General features: G+C 46.4%; 1 protein-coding gene across 3 annotated transcripts in view; it reads left to right on the forward strand.

The window, feature by feature from the left end:
* The window catches only part of PBX1 (PBX homeobox 1), a 267,175-nt gene that overhangs the window by 212,452 nt on the left and 37,057 nt on the right, over window positions 1-17,666 (forward strand). For all 3 annotated transcript variants that reach the window (XM_045546599.1, XM_045546600.1, XM_045546602.1), the window contains 2 exons: window positions 3,981-4,225; window positions 10,667-10,857. In XM_045546599.1, the coding sequence (XP_045402555.1) occupies window positions 3,981-4,225; window positions 10,667-10,857 (436 nt within the window). The remainder of the gene's footprint in view (window positions 1-3,980; window positions 4,226-10,666; window positions 10,858-17,666) is intronic.

Raw genomic sequence — 17,666 nt, forward strand, 5'->3', positions numbered from 1 at the left:
CGGCGAGAGGTTCATTTGAGTCTCGTGTGGTGCCGCAGAGATAAAAAAGGAGCTTTTAAATAATCATTTTGTCTCCTACTCGCCCGAGTGCTGGCTCCAAGCAGTAAATAGGTGGAGTCGCTTCTGCTTAGACACATCACCCTTTGCATTTATTTAATGTTGGTGGTTTTTTTTAACCAACGAGCTGAACAGTTGCTGTACCAGTGAATCCCATCGCCCTTTTTTAGAGTGGTACATTCGGATTCTCCCTGTTCTGGGTAGAAATATGACCGTGAAGCGTTGTTTATGGGTCCAGCCCTGCCCTCTCCAAGCATCCATACACAGCCTGAGTCCACCAGGACCGGAATCTTCTATGTAAAGGAGATGAAGATTTTCTTTTAAGGGTTCCCCTTGTTTATGTTGTTCTCCTTTTTTGGTTCTTGCACATACTCTGACGTTTTGTATTTTTCTATAATTTGTGTACAGTTTAAAGGGTGTGATTTGGAGAGGACTGATAGTTTTTTTTGTTTTTCCACATCTTTTCATTGTTTTATTTTCTTCAGATCTCTGGTTTGGGACCTATTTATGCATCCCGAACTCTTGAGGGTAAATGCAGGCAACATTTGCGTTATGGTGCGTTGTGTTTCTATTATGCCAATTTCTAACTGGCCACATTTAGAAACCAATTCTATTCGATCTTGGTGATCCCAAATTCCTGTTTAGGGAGTATTTGTTTATAGGATTCACAAAATGTTGTCAAATGTAAGCAAAATGCTAACATTTTTTTTGTCACTCCCCGCCCCCTGAAAACTAAATGTATCCTTCATAGCTGAAAAAGAGTCAATATGTATCAGTGCTTTAAGCTCTGTGACCCTCCCGAAACGTCCCTGACGAGCAGGGGCCTCCTGTGTGTCCCTCTAGTGTCCTCTGACAGCCTCAGCAATTTCCCTCCTTATTTTCTTGAAAAGCAGAGAGGTTTCAAGGCCAAACAAAATATTAGTTAGGTAGGTGGGTAGGGTTTGTGTGCAATAGTTTGTGCTTCCTGTCGATTGTTCAAGGAAAAAGTGGAGCGTGGGTATGAAACTGAGAAAGGCTGGAAGGAGCAAATATTCTCAGGGGGAAATACTAGGCATACGGGAACTAGCAGCAGTGACGTGCTGGTGGTCACCTACGCAGCATCCGGGGGACTAGGACCAGAGCCCTGGGCTGGGGCTGCCTGTCTCGCCACCTCCGCCTTTGCTCAGCTGAGTTTTGCCAGAGCTCTAGGCCAAGGGAGTGGAGAGGCCGCGTAGGGACCCTGCTGTTGGAGGAGGTGGGCATCTGATGTCCCCTCAGGTGGTCCCTACACGCTCCCTGGTGAGACCTGACCATGAAGGTTCCTTTTTGCTTTGCTGTTGTTGCGAGGCCAGAAACCGTCATGAGATCTTTCGTCGCTGGGCTGCGTGCAGGCGGGATCGGCCAGGGAGTGACCAGGAGGGGCCACCTGGAGGCGTGGCCTCCTGGCTGCAGTGTTCCCGGCCTCAGCGTCTCGGGCAATTTTCCTGTCGGCTCGGGGGCCTTCCGGCCTCTTCCGAAGGAATATAGTAGGCGTGAGATTCAGTAGAGTGGATGAGAGAGTAGAATTTTGCATCAGTGCAATTTTTTGAATAATCAAGCTAAAGTGAAACAATTACATTTGTTTATTAATGGCTCAGAGATGATTTTTTAAAATTTGTAAATGGCCCACAGATGCCTTTGTTGATAAAGCAGTTGAAATTTACCAAATAAAAATAAATCTACCCATAAACCCCACGACCCCTCACCGTAGAGGTGAGGGGGGAGGCGCTGCTGGGCCCCCGACGCCAGGTGCTGGGATCGGGCAGGTTATTCTCTGCACCTTCAGGGCCTGGTGTTCAGGAAGTGGTCACAGCATTTGGTTACTTCCTTAAGGAAACCTTTATTAGTGGTGATATGTTCTTCAGAAGACTTTGGAGATTTGAGTAAATCAATTCAAGAAACAGAATAATGTGACTAAATATAATTCAAAGAACAACCAAAGGGCCAATTTCCCATTCAGTCTCTTGAGCCTACAGAAGAAGGATTTCTTTAGGGGAAAAAAAATCCACATAAAGAATCTCAACCATCCTCTGACCTTGTGCCATCGCCACTGTAGCAATTTCATGCAGCAGAATATTAAAAGCTGAGGCTAGAGAAGGGAAGATGGTGACCTGGTACTGACGTGCTGTGGTCTGTGTCCGGGTGTCCGGGCGTCCGGGTTGGGCTTCCTTCTTTGCTCCTTCCCAGCCAACTGCCTTCCCTCTCCCCACTCCCTCTCTCCCTTCGTCCCCTTCATCCAGGAGCACGAGCTTTTCCCCTGTACCTGTCATCCTCTTTGTTCTTCACTGCCACCCCTGGTCCACGTGGCTTCATGGTCCACTCGACTGTCTCATGTTCCATGAGAGCCAAGCTATTGTTTTCCTGTAGGCACAGCAATTGGGATTTCCAGCTTGCAAGGTTGGTTCTTGTCATGCCTGTTGGGAGCCAGGAGCACACGGGCACAGCCAGCAATGATGCTGGTTTTACACATGGCGGAACGTCCTGAGCATCTAGAGGTCCTTTTGTGTTGAGCTCATGTCTGCCTTCCCTGTCGGGACTCATGGGGGCTGCCTTGCTGGGGCTCAGGGTACAGCTGGAATGGGGCTCACCCGATGCACCCTGCCCTGAACAGCTCTGGACTCTGCTCTGGTGCCCACGTATCTGCTGGGGACGTAGCCCCTGCCACCTCCATCCCCAAAATGTAAATGAACATCGGACCCCTTCTCTGCATCTAATCACTTTTCTCCTTTGCCTGCCGCCTGCCTTATCCAAAAATTTTGTTCAATATTTTTAAAAATTGAAAATACTTTTTATGTTCCCTCTTAACAAAGACTTGACTGCTAACCACGACGCCGGATGCAGATGCGTGATTTATGTCATGGCAGGCTGTGTGGAGGGGCAGTGAAAAAGCCTGTCTAGCTCTTCTGCTGATTTACTGAATCACTTGGTCTCTTTCAGTCCAAATCCCCACCAATATTCGTGGTGTTTTAACAGAAAGCAGCCATTTCACTGACGGAGACGGCATCCTCCCAGAGCGCTGGCTTCTCTGAACCCCTGAGACACCTTGTTAAATGGGCTTCACCCTTGTTTTCGATGGGACAGAGTCCGTATCACCTGGGACGGGTAGATCACAATTTTTGGAGCTAGATGTCCCTACTCCAGAGCCAGTTTTCCTTCTTACTATCAACATATTAGACTCACCTCCACTCTCTCCTAGTCCAGAGGTACGGTCTTCAGATTCCACTTCAAATTTACTGGATTCACCCACCTTAGGATATTTGGGAAATGAAAATTTAGAGTGATCGAATATTACAAAGAAAGTCAATGAATATAAAACCACAAGTTTACAAAAATCAAATAGTAGACATAAAGAAGGAAATGCTTTTCTTTACATTGAAACTGATAGTTTGGGGATAAAAGTAAAAATTACCTTGTTGTAAGTAACTTTTTGTAGTTTTAAACCTTTATTGTAGTAAAACCACACGTTAACTATAAAATTTAACAATTTTAACTATTTTTAAGTGAACAGTTCGGTGGCATTAAGAATATTGACATTCTTGTACCACCATCACCACCATTTATCCAAAAACATTTCCATCTTCCCAAAATGAAGCTCTGTGCCCATTAGCCAGTAACTCCCATTCCCGCCTCCGCCGGCCCCTGGCACCCATGGTTCTGCTTTCTGCCTCCATAAATTCGACTATTCCAGCTGCCTCGTGCAGGTGGGGTGCGATTCTGGGGCAGAGGAGCCCTCCTTCCACTTTCCTACCTCCCGGTCCCTCTCTTTCTGCAGCCCTTCCTCTTCCTCAAATGCCGCGTTGCAAGTGATTTGGAGGCTTGTCCAGCCAAATTACACAGCTGTTTTTGTTTTACATTTTGTCTTGAGTTGCTGTTAACACTCCCCTTTCCCTCTGTGTTTCCCGTAGTTTTGAGTATTCGAGGAGCCCAGGAAGAGGAGCCCACAGACCCGCAGCTGATGCGGCTGGACAACATGCTGCTGGCCGAAGGGGTGGCCGGGCCCGAGAAGGGCGGCGGGTCGGCGGCGGCGGCGGCGGCCGCAGCGGCTTCTGGAGGAGCAGGTTCCGACAACTCGGTGGAGCATTCCGACTACAGAGCCAAACTCTCACAGATCAGACAAATCTACCACACGGAGCTGGAGAAATACGAGCAGGTAGCCACAAACGGGGGCCCTGCAGGACAGGGTGGAGGAGACCCACGGCTCTGGGTCTCGCAGAGACTGGGCAGTCGGCCTCTCCCGGACGCTGACGTTCCTGCCGGGGCATCTCCGGCCCAGCCACGGAGCCCCCGGCCAGACTTGAGTCCCCAGTGGTCTCAGCTATCAAAAACCTGGGCATTATGTGAACATGAAGGCATTAAAAAGTGTTTGAAGTTGTAAATGAGGATTTCAAAAGACATAAAGGGTCAATATAAGGAATGCTTAACACCTGCAACTCTGTCACATTTGCCCATCATGTGCAGTACCAGGGTTCGTCGGGGAGCCGGAGGTGTCCCTAACCTGCAGGGACAGGGGAGGAGTTTTCTGGTCTTTTTGTTCTTTATTTAGGATGATTACTTTTTCTCTGGATGCACATGGCAACCTATGGGAAAGGATATTAAAACTTGGCCCTAAAGTCCTTCATTGCAACTAGACTCAGTTCAGTTGAGAGTCAAACAAGTCCCCCTTTTTGTGTAATATGTGATATACAGTAAGATATGCACCTTCCCCTGTGAGAAGATGAGAAGGTGCCAGGAACCAGACAAGCTTGGATTCCAGTCCTGGCACTCCACTGACCACCTGGGGGATCCCGTGTTCTGTGTACCCCAAAAGCTGAGGGCGTATGGCAAAGAGCTGTGGATTTAGAGTCAAGGGTATGAAGGATCATAAAAATCATGTAAAGGAAAGGATAAGAAAGGCTTTTAATTACAAAGCAGCATATAAATGTAAGATGTTTTCATAATAATAGAGCTTCTCTTTGTTAGAGAACCCTCCTCCACCTCAGCCACCCCCCGATATACATGCATTTATATATCAGTACGTTTGCTCTGGTCAGTCTGAGCAATACTTCTTAACCAGCAGTTCTTTAACATCAGCCTTTCTTCCTGTCATTTAGCTGACAAATAAGTGTGTTGTCACCTCTTTGAATGGCATCGTACTAAAGTCCTACATTAACTTACTTTCATTGAATTATTAGGTTTTCTTTCCCTTTTTTTAAAGACGAGGGAGAAAACGCAAAAGGTAGAAGACCCTCTGCAGTCCACTCGTAACTGTCTAGGTAGAAGGCAAATGCAAACTTAATAGAAAATTTAAATTTTAAAATAGAAATGGGCATTTAAAAATTTAAAGTGAAGAAAGTTTCATTATTGCACTCCTATCTACCTTTGGAATGGATGTCTACAAAATTCTCTCTTTTATGTGGCAAAAAAAAAAAAAAAATTGCTGTGAAGCTTGAAGCCAAGCATTGCGAAATTCGACCATCAGACAGGTGTTGGGGGTAAAGTGGAGGGAAATAGAAGCAAGCTGTGGTCAGAACCCGAGAGTCACGGTCCTTCGCCTTCCCAGGAAAGATCAGATGTTCTTGCTGCAGTGTTGGCTGCTGTAGACATTTCCCCAGACCCCAGGAGATGCTGAGCTCAGACGACTGACTGCACCGTGACAGTTTCCCCACCTGGACCGTCGTGTTAGAGCTGGGAGTTGCCCTGACCTAAAGGGATGACTTCGGGAGGCAGGTGGGACTGTTGCCTATGGAGACCCCTCTCCGGCCTCCTGGGTTCTTCCTGCTCCCTGTTCTTCCTGCGTACCCTTCCCCCAGCAAGCCTGGCCTCCCCACAGCAGCCTGCCCAGACCTGCCAGCCAGGGTCACCCGGGCCAGGAAAGGCACAAGAAGAGCCCAGAGTGTGGCTCCCTCCACTAAACCCGTAAGTGGAATGGACGTTAGGTTGGAAGGTGTTGAAAACTGGCTTTATTCTTAGCTCAGGTTGCCAGCAACATAGAAGAACTGACTGTTTTCTTGATTTAAATCCCCTTGTCACTCTTCCATCCTCATCCCAAATGAGTAAAAACTCTGGCATTTTAATAGCATGTCACCACTTACAAAACACTGTGGCCAACATAATTGGACTTGTTCTCAGGGCAGTTTTGTGGCTGAGTCCCTGGGACAGGTACTGTCATCATCTGCATTTTGATACAGGTAAGGAAACGGAGATCAAAGAGGTTACGATGTATTTGAGGTCACACATCCAGTGAGGGACAGAGTTTACCCTAGAATCTGTATTTTGACCCTTAGCCCAAGGGCTCTTATTGGAACTATGCCTGACTCTACTTAACAGAGAGTGTGGACGTCTATAGATATGAGAGAACCGCCTTGTCCCCTGTTACTTCTCTGGACTAGATCCTGGCACCTAAGAGAGGCAAGCAATAAAAATATTTGCTTCAGAAACTTCTCCTGGGTACCTATGTATTCTAAATAACAAAGATGTTGAAAATTGGGAACCTAAAGAAAAGCTTTGTCAGTACAGAGCAAATTATGTAAATCTAGTAATTGTAGTAGTCATCCATATTTATTATTTTTAAAAAGTACTGAAACATCATTTTCTTATTTCTGTGGGCATTTTCTGGTTAAGGAGTGCATACTGCTTAGCACATTCTGCATGCTTAATAATGTATTAATATTAGTTGTGTTGTTAATTATAGTAAATAGCAGATTGTAGGGAAATTATGCTATTAACCTTCTAGTTGAGTGTCTGAGAGATATATCCTCTTCATTTTTCTGTAACAGTTCCTCATGGGATTTTTTTTTTAAAAATAGAAAACCTCGGTCAAGCAAAAATGTCACTCTCTATTTTAGTAGTATCTATGTGAAATTACCAAACTGATTAGTTAATAGTTGATTCTGTTCTTTTTGTTTTGTTTTTATCTTTGGTGTGGTGGTAGCAGGTAGCCACACAATAATTAGCTATCATAGCTCCCCTCGCCCCTACCCCTCCAAAAACAAAAAACTACCTGAATCAGCCATTGTTTCACCCTGAGGTTATTAAATAAAGAAGGCTTCTAGAGACTTTCATTAGAAAGAAAGGAAGAAAATTGTTTTATTCATTAAATGGGACTGGTAAAGCACTTTTTCAGTGGATCATGTTGGTAGCTAAGGTATTTAAGAGCTGGCATAGCCTCATGTCAGAAACCTGAATTTTATTCTAAGTGTTATTGAAAAAAAAAAAAAAAAAAACGATCCTCTTGTAGCTTTGCAGGGTTCTTCAGCTTTTGTAAATAATGCTGTTGGGGCATTGATAGGACTCAATCGCTAACGCTGAACTGGGTTGGGTTAACTGAGTTCACAGCTAAGAGAGCCCCGAGATCCCAGTTACTCTGGTTGGTGAGTCAGGCAGCCTAAGCCTGTCTCATCCCTGGATTTCCATCCAGTCCCTCTCCTCAGAGGAGTCAGGGAGAGGGTGGTTTACATAGAGTGCAGGATATAAACTCAAACAGTATGTGAGATTTGTTAAAAAGACTTCTCTTTAGTTCTCTGCTCCCAGAAACACGCTTGCCCTGGAACCTGGGAAGTCTCTTCCTAGGAATCCTGCTCCAGGCAGCAGCCCGAACTCCAGGAAGTGACTCTGCATGTGACAGTCCACAGCAGAGTCTCCTCTGTCGCAGAGACCTCAGCCTGCGAGGATTTTATTCCATTAATGGCTGAACCCCGAATACTCAGCATTGCTGTGAAGGCCTGGCCTCGCGGACGCCGCCCAGGGTGTGCAGGTGCCAAGCCGGGAGGAAGTGAGGATGCTGGGGCAGTCCGGGTCATTATGTTCTGTCCGTCTCCCGCGGACTCGGAAGCCCCTCCGCTCTCCGGCGGGTGTTCCCGGGCAGCTGTTGAGCAGCTGCTTTGCTCCAGCTCAGCAGTGGGGGAAACGACTCCGCAGAGCAGAAAGGGCCCCGCGATAAACCGCCCTGAATAAACACCAGATATTGGGAGTATTTTTATCCGCTGTAATGAAGCACGTTATTATTAGCCGAGCACTGTGGCTTCCCGGCCGAGAGCTGGTGCGCTTGGCAACGCCTCCTCGCAGCCAGCCCAGACGGGGTGGGGAGACTGAGTCCCAGCGGACGTCGCGTTTCCCTGGAAAGATGGCCGGGAGGCTGCTGTGTGCCTGACCCTCCCCTCTCCACCCTGTGGCCTCAGAATTTCAGCCAACTCACTGCCAGGTTTTGTTTCCCTCTCTGTGCTGCACAGTTCCCAGGGCTGGGATAGTAGGGAATACGCTTCTAATACAGACCTGGTGATGATGCTGAGTGGACGGCGAAATGCTATGTGGGTTTGTCTTGGGCTTCTGCCTGCAGGGTGGACAGGGGGTGTTTCTTACCACCTGTATTTTCACCAAGAGGGAAACGGAAGCCTGGAGAACTTGACCCGATTATCAACACACCCAGATAGGTTGGATGTCTGAGATTATCTGTAGTTTGAAGAGATGATTCTGACACACGTTTGTAGGCCCAGACACACACGTAGTCACTCATTTCATCCTCACCACACCCCGTGAGACAGGTATTGTCATCCCCATGTCACAAACAAGGAAAATGGGGCACCAATAGATTAAGTAACTTTCGAAGGTCCCACAGCTAAGAGTCCCCGAGGCAGATCTTCACCCAGGCCGGCTGTGCGCACTGAGCCTGCTTTGCAGGGTCCATGCGAGCAATGTGCTCGATCCACAAGTGCTAGCACAGGAGCATGGGTACCGCTGCCCTTGCTGAAGGGCTAGGGATGACTCAGTCCACTCTCAGGTGAATCAAATGAGGCACTGAGCGGCGAAAGGGTTTGTCCGTATACACACGGAGGCAGGGTCCCCCCGCCCGGTTAGACAGCCCGGTGGATGCGTGCATCTACCTGGGCACCTTTGGCCAACCAACCTCAGAGGGTTTCTTAGATAAATAATCAGCAAACGTGTACTGTTGTTGTTACTGCATTATTGGCACCTATGAAGGGCTTTGTGCTATAAAAACAACAGCAATACACTGTTACCAACGATGAGCGTGTTTCTGCTGTTAATATTAAGTTGGAGCCCTTTGAGGCCTCAGTTCTTCTACTCTCAGAGCATCATCTTGCCTTTTCATTGCAGATCGACAGCATTGCTGTGAGTTAATTTGTAAACAGATGTTTTGTTGCATGCCCAGCTAAGGAAACCAGACTGCAGACGCTTAGTGGCTAAAACAGAGGGCAGGAGTTTTCAGAGGAGCCAATTTAGGCTCTGGGAAAGGCCCAGAGGCCCCGGCCTGGAATATGCAGTATTCAGGCCTTGCCTCTGCCTCCTCTTGTTTGCTGTGTGCCTTTGGAAAAGTCCCTTCACCCCTCTGGGCCACAGTCTTCCCAACCATAAAATAGGGAGGTGGGGAACTGTGACCTCCTACTTTCCTTCCAGAGCTGATGGTATGTTGGGCTGTAACCTGAGAGTTTTTATTCCTGCAGGGATAGTTCCCGAATCCTCTAAATCAGTGGTCCCCAACGTTTTTGGCACCAGGGACCAGGTTCATGGAAGACAGTTTTTCCACAGGGGTTGTGTGGGGATGGTTTCAGGATGACTCAACCCATGACATTTATCGTGCGGTCAGACCTCTCTGCTAATGATAATCTGTGTTTGCAGCCGCTCCCCAGCGCTGGCATCACCCCCTCAGCTCCACCTCAGACCGTCATGCATTAGGCTCTCAAAAGGAGCCGCAACCTGGATCCCTCGCCTGCGCAGTTTACAGCAGGGTTCTCGCTCCTGTGAGAACCTAATGCTGCTGATCTGCCGGGAGGAGGAGCTTGTGTGATGCTGGGAGCGATGGGGAGAGGCTGTAAATACAGACGAAGCTTCGCTCGCTTGTCCGCTGCTCACCTCCTGCTGTGCAGCCCGGTTCTTCACAGGCAACGGACTGGCACCAGTCTGTGGCCTGGGGTTGGGGACGGCAGCACCTAAATCATGTTTTGAAGCTGTTTCTCTGAGGCCCCTGGAGACCGATGCGCTTTGTGTTACAGACTTAGTGAGTCTTTAGAAGGCCGGCAGAGGAGGGGTGCTTATAATAAAAGTAGAAATACAAATAGATTGATGAGAAATCTGTCAGAAAAGTTATCAAAGCTTTTAATTCCATGATCCTACTTAAATTCTTTTGGCTGTTTGTGTATCCAAAATTGAATATTTGGAAGCTCTCCTGTGCCAGAGATAATGAATGAGCAAGGTGGAAGGCTCCTGGTATATTTGATCCTAAACTTTCTTTGGCTGCTTGGCTGTTAGTTTGGGGCAAAGGGTGGTGAAGTATGTTTTATGCTAGGATTTGTGTTCTTAGCTTTCACTGTAGTAAAATCATGGAAAAAAAATGATTAAGAAAAAAAATGATTAGAAATTTATTTTTCCCTAAAGTAAATCAACATCATGGCCAAAGCTTAGAGCCACAGGGGCTGAGGGGGTTTTCCAGGTAGTCATTTATTCCACCCCTCAGATAGGACAAAATACCACAAACTCTGCTAGTTTTCTTTATTTGCACAAGTCTCTGGAAAGGCCCGCCCAGCCTTTCGTCCCAGACCCGATGCGTGCCGAGGCTTGGACCCTCCGTGACCCCATGCGTGTTGTCCTACCGTTCCAGGCATGCAACGAGTTCACCACCCACGTGATGAATCTCCTGCGAGAGCAGAGCCGGACCCGGCCCATCTCCCCGAAGGAGATCGAGCGGATGGTGAGCATCATCCACCGCAAGTTCAGCTCCATCCAGATGCAGCTCAAGCAGAGCACGTGCGAGGCCGTCATGATCCTGCGTTCCCGGTTTCTGGATGCGCGGTGAGTCCCGTGCGGGGCTGGAGCTGGTGGGCCGGCCCTCTCTGGGGGCTCCCGTGTCACCCCGTCAATGCTGAGCCAGGCAGTGGCTTGAGGACAGTTCTCAGGTCTGGCAAAGGAGGGCTGTGAGGCTGGACTGGCCGTTGGTTTCACACAGAACCAGGGAAATATGTGCTCAGAGGGGATAATTTTTATTTCCGCTACTCCTCCCTCTGGGTGGGCAGAAAGGCAGACGTAGCTCCGTTAAGAGAGAAGGCAGGATGTTTTTTGTGTGTTTTCATAGCACTGGGTACCTCTCTTGTGTCGTAACTGTAGGCCCGTAGTCATCTGTCAGCACACTGCAGTGACACCCATCCAAGAAAGTCACTTCCGTTTGCTTGAACGTTGGGGTCTTTTCTGCACATGCACAGGCAGAGAATACACTCAGCTCAATCCAAGAAATATTTATCAGTAGATTACCATGTGCCACACTCAGGCGTAAGTTTTAGGAGCACAGAGATGAATAAGACATGGTACTTTGGGCACAGAGGGGCAAGGAGGTGGTCTAAATGGGCCCGGTTAATTTGGTGTTTTCCATCTGGCATTGCTGTGCATGCCCTCACTTGTGAGTTCGGAGCACTCAGTTGAAGAAAGCGTGGCTAGGAAGTTCCTTTAGAAAAAGACAAGAGCTAAGACCAGAGAACAAGCAGTCAGTTCCTGATTCCCCAGCTCTCTAGACCAGTGGATTTATGTGCATCCCCTGGACTCCTTTGCCCAGCCTGCGAGATGGTGATAATCCTACCTTTCATCTACTCTAGAAGAGTATTTTGATAATTGATCTAGCAAATACATGTACCGAATATGGGTATGGTTTGCGATCTCTAGTTCATCTTAAATTAGTCATCTGTGAATTCAGATATCACCATTCACATTTCACTTGCTAAAAATAACCCCAAATTATGATTTTTAGTATTCGAACGCTAGCTATGTGAGGGTCAGGGTACCATTTCACAGGCTATAGTTTCGTTTCTTTTCGGTCAGACAAAAAGATTTGCCGTTCCTCTTGAATTTTTTTCACCCCTGGAATCAGGTTTTATTCGGCCCTCCTACCTGCATTTTCCCCCCTCTCGCTCTTCACAGTTGTGGTCTTTATAGTTCGTGGACCTCTTTGAAACTGCCTGGCATCTTCTCCTACGCTGCCCCTTTTATTCAGTGTGTTTTGGGCTGCGTGGAATACAAAATGCAAACACCAGCAGCAAAGTGTGTCTTTGGGCCAATAGAATTCCGTAGAGTAAGTCAAGAGAAAATAAAACTGAAGAGTTTTCCCAGCTGGGCATGGTGATGGAGCGGGAGTCGGCAAAATCACCCCAAAGCAGGACCCTCTGTGCACCCCTCCCCGTGGCCTGCTGGGCCCTTCCTCTGTGCTGCCGCCCCACCATGCTGCGTGTGTTCCCGACGTCCCCATGGTAACCCCTAGTTAAAATGCTAGAGTTGGCATTTATGTTGGCAGATACTGAAAAAAAAAAAAAAAGAAAAGTTGGGTCCAGACTGGGTTCTTTTCAAGAAAGAAATCTGAGAGGAGGGAGGAACAGAATCGTCGTCTCCTTGGATAGCTTCTTGCAGTAATTCTGCTGGGCCCAGTTGAAGGTCAGACTGTAAAAGGCACAAAACCAGGCGAGCTTTGTGCACAGCTCCTTTCACTTCCACCAGCCTTTGCCTAGATTGTTCCAGTTGGCACCAGAGGGACAATCCCGTTCAGACAGGGTCTTTTTCTTGCTTTGGTTGCAACCTTTGAATCGTTGCCTCTGAGCCAAGATTCAAAGCTAAAACAACTAACCTATTGTCATGGTTATTATCATTTTATTTTGGGGGTATATTTATTATCAGTGAAAGAACGTACCCCCAAATGCCAGCCCAAGGCTGAGCAAATGGCTTTTCCAGCTGAAAAATAAATGTTTGCTGGACTTACTGATTGGGGAATTCACGTCAGTATCTCCAGTGTCTCTATAATTTGGAGAGCTAGCTAAGCAAACCTCAGGAAGAAAGACATACTGCTGATATTCACGTGCTACTCTAAACCATGCATCTGATGGACAGGACCTCGTCAGAAAAAAAGATTTCATGGAAGACAAGTAAAATACAAAGAGAACTTGATTTAGTAATAGGATTAGTCTTTGTAATCTAATAGGTATGTAGAATTGTTATGGAACACGCATTGTATTAGCTTTCTAGTGCTGTGTAGCAGATTACCACAAATTGAGCAGCTTAAAACAACACAAGTCATTATGTCACAGTTTGTGTTGGTCAGGGGTCTGGGCATGGCTTAGCTGGACCCTCTGTTGCAGTCTCAGCAAAGCTGTAATCAAGCTATATGCTGAGGCTGCGGTCTCCTCTGAGGCTCGGAGTCCTCTTCCAAGCTCATTCTGGTTGTTGGAAGAATTCAGTCTTTTGTAGTTGTGGGACTGAGAGCCCTACTTAGCTCCTAGAGGCCATCCTTGCTCATAGGCAGTTCTCCACTTGGCTGCTTGCGTTCTTCCTGAGAGCCAACAGGAGAAACTCGCCCTGTGAAGGCTCTAACTGGATCTCCCTTTTCATTTACTCAGAGTCAGCTGATTAGTAACTTAATCATAGGAATGACACCCTCCATATTTACCATCCCATCCACTCAAGGGGACGGTGTGTGTACTGGGGTCTGGGACCTTGGGCTTCTGCGGGCTGCACTCCTCAACTGAGCGCTGGGCACAGGTTTGTCCCGCTCGGGTCATGTCTTTTCTCTTGTCCTTACATTGACTTAACTGTGCTGGGAAAGTATAACTTAACGATTGCATTCATTTGTTCATTCATTCAACTCTTATCATACCACGCCACGTACCAAGCACTGTCCGTACAACTGGTAAGTTTATTGTTAGGACCATATATCATATTTTTTCTTAGAGAGAGAGAACTCTTACGAACCCTCTAATTGATTTTTTAGCAATAAATTTAACTTTTTTTTCTATAACATTTTGCTGGAAATAGCAATAGTAACATAAACAGATGATGAAATGCACACCTCTGCATTTTCCCCCATAGAAGGGATTACGTAAAATGAATTATCAAAGAGGAAAGGACGTGCAACAAGGTCTGGTCACACTGCACTATACTTAGACTGACTTACTCATCTAGTTGACCTCCTACTATCTGCCAGATGCCATATGAGCCACTGGAATAAGAAAGGTGAAAAAATGCAAATAAATGTGGGTCGTACCTTTATGAAGCTCGTAATCTCGTGGGACAGACACTGTTGCAACTAACCCTAACACTGCATGTTACCCATTGAGTCCATTCGTCTACCACCTAACCCTGCATCCGAAGGGGAGAGGGTCAGGCAGAGGGTGGGCAAGACTGCGTCTCAGAGGAGCAGGATGTTTGCCAAATAGAAGGAATAACATGAGCAAAATAAGACAACATCGTTAGGCTTCAACGAGCATTATTTACTCAAGTGCTTACTATATATTTGACACAAGGGTTTCAAATGTGAGTGAGACATGGCCCCCACCCTCGAGGAGTTTGCTGTTTAGCTGGGGAGACGTATGCAAACTCGTGGCAAATGCCGTGGCGGGGAAGCGTGCAGGGTGGTGCAGGAGACATGGGAGCATGAAAGCCACGAGTCTTTGGGGAACGCAGACGCGTATGATGTGGCCAGATGAAATTATGCAGAGCATGTGTTGGATGGGGGGAAATGAGGCACCAGGGATAGGATAGAGCCACTGGAAAACCTTAACTGTACCAGGGATTTTGAATTTATTAAGCAGCAGAAAGCCTCAGAGCTGTTTAAGTGTGGAGTGTGGGAAATTCCCCCCTAAGTTCTAAAATTGCACTGGATTCAAATTCTGGCTACACCCGTGATGACTTTTGTGACCCTGGATAAGTGGCTTATTGTCCCAAAGGCTCAGTTTTCTTATCTGTAAAATGGGAATAATCTGTAAATAGGAATAGATAATATAAAAAACAAACTTAGTGTAATGTCTAGCACATAATATTCAAACCCTAAATTCAGCTATCATGGTAATAAGGACTACTATATTACATATTACTGTTATTATATATTGTATTATTATTAGCATCTACATTATTGTTCAATTTTATAATGATTACTGACATGATCAGATCTATGGTGTAGGAAAGTTACTCGAGTCTCTCCTGAAGATGAGCCGAATTGGCGAAGAGATGAAGTAAAGAACCGTGGTTGAAGCCTGTGCTCCCCAACCTGGAACAATGCAGAATAAGTACAAAATAGCTTCCGCATTTTATGTAAATATTCAGAGGAAAATATTTGGATAAACATTGGTACACTGTGGAGTAGACCACAGCAGGAGGTTTCAAAGACATTGCATGCTTTTGATGGCATCTCCAGAGATGTGTCCTTTTTCCAGGAGGGCTGCGTGGGCGCTATTTCTGGGAATCATCGATCTAGCGGTGCACTGTCTAGGATATGGCTGTTTAATTTTAAGTTTAAATGAATTATAGCAATATTATCTATAGAAAGAAAAAATTTAAATTAATTAAAATAAATAAAATTTTTAAAATGAGCTCCCCAGTTGCGCCAGCCACATTTCAGCTGCTGAGTAGCCGGTATGGCTCGTGGCCGCCGTATTGGACAGACCAGGGGTAGAAGGTTCCGCTCCCTGGAGAAAGTGCTGCCGCCCAGCACCAGTCGCGCAGTCACATGATAGGCAACGGCTCCTCTAAACCCATTTCAAAAATAGCAGTACCCCCTTAATATTTTCAAAGTAAAAAAATAAGTTACTTTAACCACATACATAAAAGATCATAATAAAAACAGCTCTCCTTTTTGAAGAGAAAAAAATAGCAGTGACAACAAGAATGGAATGAGAGGGATAGATTTGAAAGGACAGAACTGGCAGGACTTGTTTTGGGGCCAATCATTCGATGAAGATAAGAAAGCAGGAGGGATGAGACCCCCACGTTCTGGCTAGGTACTCAAATATTTGAACGAATGAATGAATGAGCACATTAGGAAGTGCAATGAACCTTATCTGTGATAATGTTATTAAATAATGCGGGTGATAAAGAAGATAGAGCTGATTTGGGTGAAAAGTGCTATTAGTTTTGGATGCACAGTTTGTTTGAAGGTGCCTGCAGTATGCAATGGTACATGGGCCCGTGGCTCCTAAGAGAGCTCGTAGGGCAGGAGACAACCTAGTTTGTAATTAGCAGCATATGTCTGTGAGGCCTACACCTCTCACTTTCACAAGTCTTTTATAAAAAATTTCCCGCGTGGACCCTGTGATTCGGAAGGTTTCTGTCCCTAAGATATGCCATCTTTATCCAGTAATATTTAATCAACTCTGCATTTCGTAAATTAAAAATCTAGGTATCCAACTATCAAAGCTTCTGATTGGCTTGAAATCACAAATGTTAACTCACCAACCTGATAGCACTTCAAGCCAAAGCAGATGTCTCAGCTCAAACAACCTTATTGTCGGAAAGGTGTTATTTAGACTGTGTTTCTTCAAATTCTGAAAAATCCTGACCCTAGGATTTCAGTGGTCCTAGATTGAGACAGCTACCAAGAGAGGCGATAAGCGAGCCCATCAGAATAGATGAGACCACCTAGGGAAGACTGCGCATCTCGAGGAGAGCCGGGAACAGCTGTCTGCACCACCGGCTCATTCCAGAGAGGCTTCCTTTGAGCTCAGTTGGACGAGTCCCAAAAAACACACCGTAATGCTAATGCAAACAACTGCGTGAACAACCAGAGGCTCTCCCAGTCAGGGGAGCCTTCGGGGTCCAGTTCCTCAGGCCTAAAACAACAGTCTTTGGGCAAAGAAGCAGCAGCAGCCAAAGGTTATCTAAAGACTGGCCTGGAGACCTGAGTTAGCCACTGGGCTGTCTTCCCCAGATTCCCATCCTGCGAGAGCTTGTAACACACGCCTGCTTTTTAGGTCGGCTTTTTCATCCCATCCATACAGTTTCTGATGCTGGGTGACCCAGAAACTCAGCATGATTTGGGAGAGTGACTTGGGCTTGGTGTAATCTGGACAGATGTGGTTAATACCTGTGGACAGATGGTGTTCATCCGGTAAAATCAGGCACTTTATTGTGTTAATTAATCCAAGCGGGACCCTGAAAATACATTATTAGCTGAATTTCCTGTCTAGCAAGGCCATCCGCTTTCTGTTGGCTAAATTGAGAAATCCTATATCCCGGCGTAATCAGGGGTGTTCTGGAAATCTTTTCAGTAAGGAAAAGCAAGAAACCCAGAAAGGCAGAAGTGCTAAGAGAGCTAATTTAGAGATGAAGGCCCCAGCACGTCAGGGCCGCCAGCCTCGCGGTGAGCCTGCAGCCCCCGTTCTGTTCTCTCAGTGGTCCGCAGGCCTGGGCTGTGAGGAAGCAATAAAGTGATTCTCACGTTAAATCAGTTCAGTTAGCACCTTTTTTTAAAGGCAGCAAAATGCTTTTGTTCAAAAAGAGGTTTTCTTCCTTTTGGCAACCTGTATGTGAAAAAGATTTCTGCGGGCTTTAGTTTTACCATTTAGCAGCTGTTCTTGCATAAGAAGTGCCACTTCTTTCTTCTTAAGAGAGGTCAGGCAGTCAGGGGGTTAATTTCAGTCCCTTGCATGCCCTCTTCCCAAGACGCCTTTGAAAAATGGGGACAGGAGAGAAAGAAAATGATAACTTATTTTTAACTTATGGCTACAGAGTCTCTGTGAAATTGCCAGGAGCCAGTTTGTATAGAGGAAAGAGACAGGGTTTTGTAGCCAAGAACACCTGAATTAATATCTTGGCTCTATGATACCAGCTGAGTGACCTTTGAACTCAGTTTTCAC

This window comes from Lemur catta, chromosome 3 (genome assembly GCF_020740605.2).
Source record: "Lemur catta isolate mLemCat1 chromosome 3, mLemCat1.pri, whole genome shotgun sequence".
NCBI lineage: Eukaryota > Metazoa > Chordata > Mammalia > Primates > Lemuridae > Lemur > Lemur catta.